Here is an 11,449-nt window from a genome sequence, read left to right as displayed (position 1 = left end):
TAAAAATGTTGCGTTAATAAAAGACCTCACCAAAACACCAAAAGAAATTTTGGCTACAGAGGCAGTGTGCAAAAGCTTCGACCCCCCAGTGCCTTTGTCAAAGTATTATGGAAACAGAGACAGAAGCAAATTTTGTGATATTCACGATGATTACGGTCATGAGACTAATGAATGTCGGCACTTAATTGAAAGAGTTGTTGCTGAACTCAAAAAGGAAGATTGCAACACTTGAAGAAAAGCGCAAGAGGACAAGCTGATAAGCCAAAGGGAGAAAAAGAATATCCGTGGCAAAAGAAGAATGAGGGAAAGGAAATGGATAAAACCATAAACATGGTAACCAGCGAATGGATAAATCAGAGCCGCAAGTTAGAGGTATCTGAGGAATGGGAAAATACTCCCATCACATTCTCGGCCATAGCACAGGAACCCTCAGATGCGCCCATTACAATCAAAGGACGTGTCAAAAGTTGCGGGTACATCATCAAGCGATTGCATGTAGACACCGGTTGCGGTGTTGATATAATGTACGAGCACTGTTTCCGCTTGTTACCAGGGGCTGTACGAGCCAAGCTAGTGGCTCCTAACACTGCGTTATTAGGATTTTCTGGTGAGTCCGCATGGCCAATCGGGATCATTGAATTAGAGTTGGAGCTGGTGGACGATGATAATAAGGAATTAGTGAGAAGTACGACAGTAGAATTTGCAGTCGTAAGGTCCTACGCAAAGTATAATGTGCTTTTGGGTCGCACGACTTTGCAAAAATTAGAAGCTATCCCATCCACGGTAAATGGCCTTATCAAATTCCCAACACCATTAGGAATTGCAACGATCAGGTCAGAGAAGCAAGATGCAAGTGTTGCGGCCGTGGAACATGCAGAGCAGTGGCCGAGTGAGGCAGAGCAACTTAGAAGCTGCATGATCATTGCAAACCTACGGCATCCAGAGCAGAAAATTAAAATTGGCGGAGGATTGTCTGATGAGACGAAGTTTAAGCTTCGCAATATATTAGCTTCTAATACAGACGTATTTTCTTGGAAAGAAGCAGACATGACGGGTGTACCAAGGGAAATTGCTGAGCACAAGCTTAACGCAAATCCTAGTCTGACGCCAGTATGACAAAAGAAATGCGGTATAGCTTCTGAAAGAAGCGAATGGTTGAAAGCAAAAGTCGACAAATTGGTCAAAGAAAACATCTTGTGAGAAGTAAGGTATCAAACGTGGGTAGCAAACCCAGTGTTGGTAAAAAAGCCTGATGGGTCTTGGCGTATGTGTGTTGACTTCACGAATATTAATAAAGCTTGCCCTAAGGACACTTATCCACTGCCAGAAATAGACTGGAAAGTTGAATCGTTAGCTGGCTTCCGATACAAATGTTTTCTAGATGCGTACAAAGGATACCATCAAATACAGATGGCAGCGGACGATGAGGATAAGACTGCTTTCCACACAAGTCAAGGCATATACTGCTATACAAAGATGACATTTGGTTTAAAAAATGCTGGAGCAACTTACCAACGGGTAATAGATGAAGCTTTCAAAGGTCAGATTGGAAGAAATTTAGAAGCATATGTTGAAGACCTGGTCATAAAAAGCACAACAGAACAAGGTTTATTGGAGGACATATTAGAAACGTTTGCCTCGTTAAGAAAGATTAATATGAAGCTTAACCAGTCGAAGTGCAGTTTTAGAGAAGAAGAAGGGAAGTTTCTTGGTGATATAATAACTGAGCGAGGGATACGTGCAAATCCAAAGAAAATAGAGGCAATTGAGAATATGCCGTCACCAAGAAATAAAAAAGAAGTTCAAAGCTTAACGGGTAAGTTGGCGGCCTTGACAAGGGTCCTATCCAAATCCGCAGAGCGGTCACTCCCCTTTTTCGGAACATTGAAGAATTGCTTGAAGAAAACGGACTTTAAGTGGACGGAGGAAGCAGAAGTGGCATTTCAAGAAATGAAAAAGTTGCTAAAAGAGCTGCCAACAATGACTGAGCCAATTGCCGGAGAAACGTTGATACTGTACTTAGCGGCATCGAAGGAAGCAATAAGTTCAGTGTTGATAGCGGACAGAGGACAGGTACGCACTATAAAAATTAAATATAGCTAATTTTCAATCAATAGGAATTTAAAATTATATAAATATGCTGTGTGAACAGGTGCAAATGCCTGTGTATTTTATTAGCAAAGCTTTGACAAGGAGCGAATTAAATTATCCTGCAATCGAAAAACTGGTTTATGCACTCATGCACACGGCTAGGCGCTTGCGGAGATATTTCCAAGCGTACCCAATAAGGGTCCTAACAGATCAGCCGATAAAGCAGGTATGACAAACAACTATTTGTTGTCAATAAACACAAAATTGCTTGATAAGTTCTAGCAAATTCACATTCGCTGATAATTGTTGAGCAGGTGCTATATAAACCAGAAAATTCTGGTCGCATGGCCAAATGGGCTATTAAATTGGGAGAGCATGAAATAAGTTTCTCACCACGAAGTGCGGTAAAAGGATAAGTCCTAGCAGATTATCTGGCTGAAACAGCCAGAGATATCGAAGTCTCGAATGAATCGAAAGAAATACCACCTCCGCCCGAACAACTGTGGGAAATGCACACAGATGGGGCTTGTGGTCCAGAAGGTACAGGGGCAAGAATAGTCCTAAAAAGTCCAGAAGGGGAAGAGTATATGTTCGCACTGCGATTCAGCTTCCCTGTCACAAATAATGAAGCTGAATATGAAGCATTGTTATCTAGGATGCGGGTAGCAAAATATCTGGAGGTTAAAGAACTATCAGTATATATTGATTCACAGTTGGTTGCAAACTAATTTAACGGAATATTCGAAGCACACGATGAGTCAATGCAAAAATACTTAAAGCTTGTGCAAGAGCTAGCAGTCGACTTCGATTTATTCCAGATAACTCAGGTTTCGAGGACGCTGAATAAAAAGGCGGATGCGCTAAGTAAGTTAGCCGCATTAACATTCAGTCATTTTAAGAAAGAAATTTGGGTTGAGGAAGTTAAAGTAAAATCTATTGAAGAAGACAGTGTTTCGGCTGCGGTTGAAGAAGAAGAGCGGAGTTGGATGACACCAATTATAGAATTTCTATCCAAAGGTATGTTGCCGATAGATTCAAGTGAAGCAAAAAAGATTAAGATGAAAGCACCAATGTATCTGTTAGACAAGGGAGTCCTATACAGAAAATCTTTTCTGGGGCCTCACTTGCGGTGTCTCAATCCAACTCAAGCAGAGTCAATTATACGGGAAGTACACGAGGGAATGTGAGCGCTACATTCGGGACACAAAACAGTTACGTCCAAAATAATGCGGATTGGATATTACTGGCTGTCAATGTACAGATATGCCGCAGAGGTAATACGCAAGTGTCAATCATGTCAACTTCATGCACCAGTAAGCAAGGCTCCGCGACATCGTATGATACCGGTCGCGTCTCCATGGCCGTTCTGCAAGTGGGCAATCGGCATAGTGGGGCCATTCCCCGCAGGACCAGGGGGTGTAAAATTCCTGGTAGTGGCAATTGATTATTTCACGAAATGGGTAGAGGCCAAACCGCTAAAGACAATTTCGGGCAACCAAATTTAAAATTTTGTGTGGGAAAACATCGTCTGTCGGTTTGGAATACCAAATGAAATAGTATGCGACAATGGTACGCAATTTGAAGGAAATCCATTTAGTGGCTGGTGCCAAGAATTGAATATAAAGCAAATATTTACATTAGTCGCACACCCTCAGGCGAATGGTCAATGTGAGGTTACGAATCGGGATATCGTTTTAGGAATCAAAGCAAGGCTGAGATTGTGTCGAAGGGGTTGGATAGACAAATTACCTAACGTTTTGTGGGCGCATCGCACAACTCCGAAGGGCGCAACTAATGAAAGACCCTTTAGTTTGGTGTACGGGTCCGAGGCTGTAATACCCGCTGAAATAAATGTACCAACCATGCACATAACATCCTTCGATGAAAGTAGCAACATCGAAGAACTGCGTGAAAATATAAACTTAGTTGAAGAACGCAGAGAAATGGCGGCAATAAAAGAAGCAATCAACAAACAAAGAATCACAAGCTACTATAATAAGCGCGTCCAACCATTATCCTTCCAATTGGATGATCTGGTGTGGCGAAAAAACGAAGCAAGCAGGGCAGAGGATACGGGTAAGCTTGGACCTAAGTGGGAAGGACCTTACAAGGTTATTGGCGTAAGCGATACAGGAGCTTATCGATTAGCAAGTTTGGATGGAAGAGCAATAAAGCGCACTTGGCATGCGCAGACACTAAAACGGTGCTACATATGAAAAACTGCAGAGGGATTGATCACCCCACATAACTGTTTAAAGTTTTTTATTATGTGAATTTTTTATTTTCCATTGTAAACAAGACAGCTAAGTGCTGGTCAAAAGACATGTTTGAAATAAATTGAATTATGCAATTTAAGCCAACAACTTGTGTATTTTTTACATTTGTTGATTGCATGCCCCTTAAGCTGCGCAGGGACACACTCTGAGTCTCAAGTGGCAAGTTTAGTTTGGTTACTAATACTATTTTTAATGGTGACAGTAGTAAAACATTGGTTTGTTTCAAACACTTGTACACCGCGCAAGATGGAGACTTGCACAGTCTAGACTATAAATTACAAGTTTGGTTACTTGTTTAAATAACCCGAACATTGGCGTGGCCTGAAGACTCTTGAGTATAGACATTGGTTTGTCTATAGTACGGGTAATTTGCATTGGATTGTATACGCGTACATACTTATAAATTTTTTTATAAAAGTCTTGAGTATAAACTTATAAGCATTGGTTTGCTTACTTTTGCGTACAAGGTTGGATTATTGAAGCAAGAATAAAAAGATCATGAAATGATGGAAGGGTCGCTCCCGTCATGAAATCATGGCATTTATTCTACATATGAGTTATTGAATGCATCATATTGTAACAAATCATTATAACCGCCATTTTGATTTCATAAAAACACAATAAATGCACCTTAACAAAAAAAGTCATCAAAATTATATTCAATCAAAATATAGCATATTACAGTTGGAGAATATTAAAATCAACCGCTTAGCATAAAAGCGGGACAAACAGCAAAATTTGACCTAATATATGTCAATATATGCTATAAGCTAATTAAAAAAGGGGGTGACAATTGGCGAGAACGTTTGCCCTACACTAAGGAGAGTATGCCATCCTCGCACGCAGCGATCAGACGCATACTCCGCTGTAAACATAAAAAGAAAATATATTATAGGGATGCGAAACCTCCGAGACTGCAAGGCCCATCCCTCGCTGGAAAAAAACAAGCCACCCTGAATGGTAAAAAGTAACCACCCAAGGTAGCTTCACAAACTTAGTCGAGTTTCTCAGAAATTATCTCCTGAGAGGAGATGCTGGGATCATTGACAAGAACTTAGAGACGTGGGATTGAAATATGTTGGAGTTGGGAACAAGCTTCATCACACTTTTCTTTGGCTCTATCAACAAGTAACTCAGCAATATTGGGGGGAATTACTGGAGGTACGCACATCTCACGGCAAATTACATTCCAAAACAAGGTCCGCTCATAGGCGCGAGCAGCGACCATCGCTGCACCAAAACGTTGCTCGACCGCTTTGTAGTCGAGAGCGTGTTGGATAATTGTCGGAATGCCCTGACGGATAATGTCGTATTGTGCTTTTATAACACCGTGTTTTGCACCCCAGGACTCCTGTGTGACAACCCGAAAATTTCCAACCAAATTTAAACTTTAATCTTTATATGTTTCCGACACGATAAGCAATATTTGTTAAGCTAAATTTCAAGAATTTTAAACTATGTTCATACATTCATTCAACCTCGACCAAGTTCCAACGATTCACGAACCATTAAACGAATATGATTATATATGTATATGTGTATATATATTATAACTTGAAACGTAAACAAAATATTAGATTAAATACTTTATATGATTGTATCTGTTTCAAAATGTTTATCAATGGAATTAGAAGATAAGATCAAATGATTGAATTATCAGATATATTGAATTATGATTACAAGTCTCTGTTGAAAGGCCCACGTTGATTTGAGAAATCTTTTCATTTTAACAATATTCGGAAAATGGTAAAGTGATTTATAAATATGAACAAATTGTCAATTATTGAGAACTAGACAAAGGATAGTGGAAGATTGAATCTCATAAAGACTCGATTGATCTATTTAGTTTCAAATGTACAAAAACGTTTTCAGTTTAAAAAGAACTTTATTATTAAAACGTATATAACTTTTATAAATATCTAGAACCACTTTTGACAACTCATTACTTAACTAGTATGATAAAGATAACGATATTTATATTTTATTTTATTAAATATATATAACGATTTAAATTAATATTATATATATTTATACGCGTATTATACGTACATAGTTTTATACTTTTACTATACTTAAACTTTACCTTTACTTTATTTTTACTTTACTTTAACTTTAATAATTCATACTTTAATAATTCACTTTAATAATTCATAATTTAATAATTCACTTTAATAATTCATACTTTAATAATTCACTTTAATAATTCATACTTTAATAATTCACTTTAATAATTCATACTTTAATAATTCACTTTAATAATTCAAAAAACTATTATAAATAGAATTCAATAGGTTTCATTATTTCATATAAACTTGAAAATAGTTTTCTCTAAACTCTCTCAATCGATTTACATATATATATTTACTCCGTATTATCTCAAGATATTATTAGTATACATAAAATATTACGACGGAGTGCTGTCCGAGTGATTTCGAAGTTGTTTTTTTGAGTGGGATAGGATTAAGGAAATTATAGGTTATAGCTATGGAGGTGATTGAGTATGGTTCATGGGTATGCTCGTGAGGTCAATATAGTGTTTATCATCTCCGTTGCGTTTACGTACCTTTCCTGCAATATTGAATCTCAATATTGATATGTGAGTACTCATAATTTAATTTTTACATACTAATAGTGTATCCCTGACTAGTGCTCGAGTATATAGGATTATGCATGCTTGTACTTTTGATATTGCCATTAGATAGGTTATGTTGATTCCTGAATTAGTTACATATACGATTGAGATAAGGTATAACATATGCATTTTGTTGGAAAGCTAGCGAAAAATAATTGAATTTTGGTTTAAGAATCACTTGAATCCAAGTAACGGTTAGAAAGTTATGAAATAAACAAATTGCATAATTAATTTCGTAATTAAAATTGCTGATGATAATTAGTGAACTAATTTTTTGGGTTATAAAAAGTGGTTATTTGGATTCTACTCGTCGAGTAGTTGAATTTTCATATAAAGCACGTCTCGTTTCGTTGAACGGTTGTCAAGTTATGAACAAAAGAAGTTTTGCAAATTTTGATGAAATGTCGAAACGGGAACTGAAATTCTCGCTGATCTGCGTTGTTTCATATATAAAAAAAATACCACTAAATTCTTTGCTGTAAGGTCTAAAAAACGACTCTGGCTGTTTGTCAATTCGAGTCTCGACGATTTTTCTAAAAATCATCAAAGTTGACGGTTTGGTCACATTTTAAAATTCTAAAAAGAGCTGAAACTTTTTTATTTAAAAATGTCAGTTTTGTATCAGTTGTCATGGTCGGCCTGATATGTGTTTACTCTTGCCAAAAATTATGTTATATCTTTGTAGTAACGAGAATTTGCAGGCTTTGACCGTTTGTCAATACGAGTTTTGAGGAATTTTCTAAAAATCTCCAAAGTAGGCTACTCGGTCACTTTTGTAAATTTATTAAAGCTGAAAAAAAAATTAACTTTGAAACGCCAAAAACGCGTTGGCAACTACGAGTTGTCTAGGTTTAGTTTACTTCTGTAATATTTATGCTTAATCTTTTTGGTAATGTGTAACTTTTATCTTTGGCCGTTTATCAATCGGAGTTCCGATAATTTTTTTAAAAATAGCTGAAGTGGCCCGTTTAGTCATGTTTGATCGAAAATCATTTTTGTATAAGTTATTATATATTTGCATGCGACCTCATTTTTACTTTGACCTTTGACTTTTGACTTTAACCTTTGACTTTTGACTTTGAACTTTGACTTTTCCTGTTAACTTTTCAGTTAACTTTTTTTGTTGATTTTCTCTATAAAAAAAAAACCTAAAATACTATTTTATGATTATGAAACCATTCGTGTTACGTTGTTTCACACGTCACCTTTTACTAGAATCTTAATTGAGCATGAGTAATATAACATGTTACTATACTGTAGAGTCAGACTCGAGCTATAGGATAGGATTACACTATGACCTGACCTAAATTGCTATACAAATATTGACCAACATATAAATATACATAATTAATATAGGTTCGTGAATCCGAGGCCAACCTTGCACTTGTTCAATGACGTTATATGTATTTTTACTACGAAATACAGTATGGTGAGTTTCATTTGCCTTTTTACCCTTTATATTTTTGGGACTGAGAATACATGCGCTGTTTTTATAACTGTTTTACGAAATAGACACAAGTAATTGAAACTACATTATATGGTTGAATGATCGAAATCGAATATGCCCCTTTTTATTAAGTCTGGTAATCTAAGAATTAGGGAACAGACACCCTAATTGACGCGAATCCTAAAGATAGATCTATCGGGCCCAACAAGCCCCATCCAAAGTACCGGATGCTTTAGTACTTCGAAATTTATATCATGTCCGAAGGAGGATTCCGGAATGATAGGGGATATTCTTATATGCATATTGTTAATGTCGGTTACCAGGTGTTCACCATATAAATGATTATTTTTGTCTCTATGCATGGGACGTATATTTATGAGAACTGGAAATGAAATTCTTGTGGTCTATTAAAATGATGAAAATAAATGATTATGATAAACTAATGAACTCACCAACCTTTTGGTTGACACTTTAAAGCATGTTTATTCTCAGGTGTTAAAGAAATCTTCCGCTGTGCATTTGCTCATTTTAAAGATATTACTTGGAGTCTTTCATAGCATATTTCGAAGAACGTTGCATTCGAGTCATTGAGTTCATCAAAGATTATTATTAAATCAATTTATAGTTGGATAGTGGATATTATGAAATGGTATGCATGTCTGTCATTTTTCGATGTAAAGAAAGATTGTCTTTTAAAAACGAATGCAATGTTTGTAAAATGTATCATATAGAGGTCAAATACCTCGCAATGTAATCAACTATTGTGAATCGTTTATAATGTATATGAACGGGTCCTTTCAGTTGGTATCAGAGCGGTGGTCTTAGCGAACCAGGTCTGCATTAGTTGTCTAACAGATAAGTCGATAGGATGCATTAGTGAGTCTGGACTTCGACCGTGTCTGCATGTCAATAGTTTTGCTTATCATTTTGTGTCAAAAATTAACTACTTATCATCCTCAGAAAATAACCTGCTTATCATTTTTAGTCTAAGACACGTCTTGCTGCATTGATTGCATGAATAGTGTATAGACAAAAATTCATATCTTAGCGTATCTGCTAAATCATATCTTATCGTATCTATTACTGTAAACGTTGCCTGATATATCTCGTAAATTCCTCCGTAATTTACGAAATCTTTTGTTCTATATATATGGATATTCTATGTAATTAGAATACCATCCGATAACCGAAAATCATTTCATATCGAAAAAAAAATCCTTATTCAATCGTACGAAATGGAATTCATCATTAATTCAAGTTCCTCGGATTTCGAAATGGAATCCCACTCCAGCTCCGAAAGCAGTGTGACCGGAATAGATCAACCAATCAGTCATCACCTATTCTGGATGAATTGGGGATAGGTTCGTAGCCTCCTCAATCATTGGAGACAAGAAGAAGGTGATCCCTTCCATCCACCACATTGCCCTCTTGACGAAGAACCTGAAGCACTTACCGGCGAACCTGTTCGAAACACCATTTTCTCGCTCATTTCCAGAGTATCTCGTCACGATTATATATTACATCAAATTTTAGATTTTATTTATCCGCTCGTCCGAACCGACAATCACCCCGGTGTAATAGAAGAAGTCAACGAGCTTCGCGCTCGGGTAGTGGCTTTGGAGAATATGGTGCAGATATTACAAACACCAGCAGCAGCATCAGCAGCATAACCAGTAACACCATCATCAACGCCAATAGTACCATTACCACCGCAACCACAACCACGTCGTAAACCTCAACGTTACACTCTGTCCCACGAGCACCAATGTCATACGCCCTGTAGATACCAAGGAATACCAACAACAATAACCGACGAAGTATTAATTCATAACTTCATTGGAGAAACATTCCGCGCAGATTATGTAATCTCTAAAGTCTTAGAGATTATCTAATCTAGCCCTAACTATAAATCAGTTAAGTGAACCAAAATGATAGAAGGAAGAGTAGAAACCCTGACAAAAATGGTGTGTGATTAACAAGCTAAACTTGTTTTACCAACAGCATCAACAGTACCGTCAGCGTCACCAGCATCATCAGTACAGTCAACATCAGAATCAACAACACCTATAACATCACAAACTCCGTCAGCTCAAGAATCACTATGGACATCATTACGAATCAATAACCCGTATATTGTATCAACGAGTTATGAAGAATTAACTCATTCCCTTTGAAGAAATTATATGTATATTTTATATATTTTGAAATAAAAATAAATCTTTCCGTGCTAAGCTATTGTGTGTGAATCTTAACTACTCGGTTAATTCATATTACAAATATGCAATAATGTACGTCCTTCGGCCACAACTTAACCAGCGTTAACTACAATCTCTGTCGCAATTCAACAAATTCCAATTCATAATAAATCAAGTATATATTTGATTTTACACTTTCATCATCGATGTACCCGAAACTTTTCAGATAACATCATTCGTACTTTGCGAAATTCACAAGAATTCCACGAACCGAACATCATACATCAACAAATAACGAAGTATTGATTCATAATTTCAATGTCATTAAAGAAATACTGCGTAAAAGTTATGTACTTTTTAAAGCCTTTAGGGATTATTCAATTCTAGTTTCAACCGTAAATCAAATGAGTTTAATTTAACATTAACTCATTAAATCTATGTTAAATCTGAAGAAAATATACATATATATATTTTCATAAAGACTGTAATAAAATTCTTTTGTACAAAATATTAATTGTGAAATTTTTTTTAACGGGTAGGTAATACCCGAGAGATATATAAATTCACAATTAATATATTACATTCTTCGAATCTGATTCAGCAAATCATCCATTATACTCCCTACTTTCACAACAATATACATTCTTTTATAGAAAATCAAAACAACCATACTCATTCAAAATTTAATTACATATTTTGATTTTGAAATCTCAAAATTCAACTTGAGATATGACCAAAATCATCACTCTTAGATCCTTACATCTTTCACAAGCTATATTTTGACTTCAAAACTGTGTTAGAACATCAA

General features: G+C 36.2%; 1 protein-coding gene across 1 annotated transcript; it reads left to right on the top strand.

Moving 5' to 3' along the window:
- The first annotated feature begins 2,852 nt into the window (after positions 1-2,852).
- LOC139899874 (uncharacterized) lies at positions 2,853-3,596 on the top strand. Its single transcript, XM_071882704.1, has 3 exons — positions 2,853-2,955; positions 3,013-3,274; positions 3,353-3,596. Exons 1-3 carry the CDS (start codon positions 2,853-2,855, stop codon positions 3,594-3,596), a joined length of 609 nt encoding a protein of 202 aa, XP_071738805.1.
- The last annotated feature ends 7,853 nt before the right edge of the window (positions 3,597-11,449 follow it).

Source organism: Rutidosis leptorrhynchoides, chromosome 1, assembly GCF_046630445.1.
Source record: "Rutidosis leptorrhynchoides isolate AG116_Rl617_1_P2 chromosome 1, CSIRO_AGI_Rlap_v1, whole genome shotgun sequence".
Classification (NCBI taxonomy): Eukaryota; Viridiplantae; Streptophyta; class Magnoliopsida; order Asterales; family Asteraceae; genus Rutidosis; species Rutidosis leptorrhynchoides.
This window is presented reverse-complemented; position numbering and strand designations above follow the sequence as displayed.

Coding starts and splice junctions, on each gene's coding strand:
- LOC139899874 (XM_071882704.1), top strand. CDS start 2,853: ATGCAAAAATACTTAAAGCTTGTGCAAGAGCTAGCAGTCGACTTCGAT. Junction 2,956..3,012: donor TAAAAAGGCGGATGCGCTAA/GTAAGTTAGCCG, acceptor GGGTTGAGGAAG/TTAAAGTAAAATCTATTGAA. Junction 3,275..3,352: donor CGGGAAGTACACGAGGGAAT/GTGAGCGCTACA, acceptor GTCAATGTACAG/ATATGCCGCAGAGGTAATAC.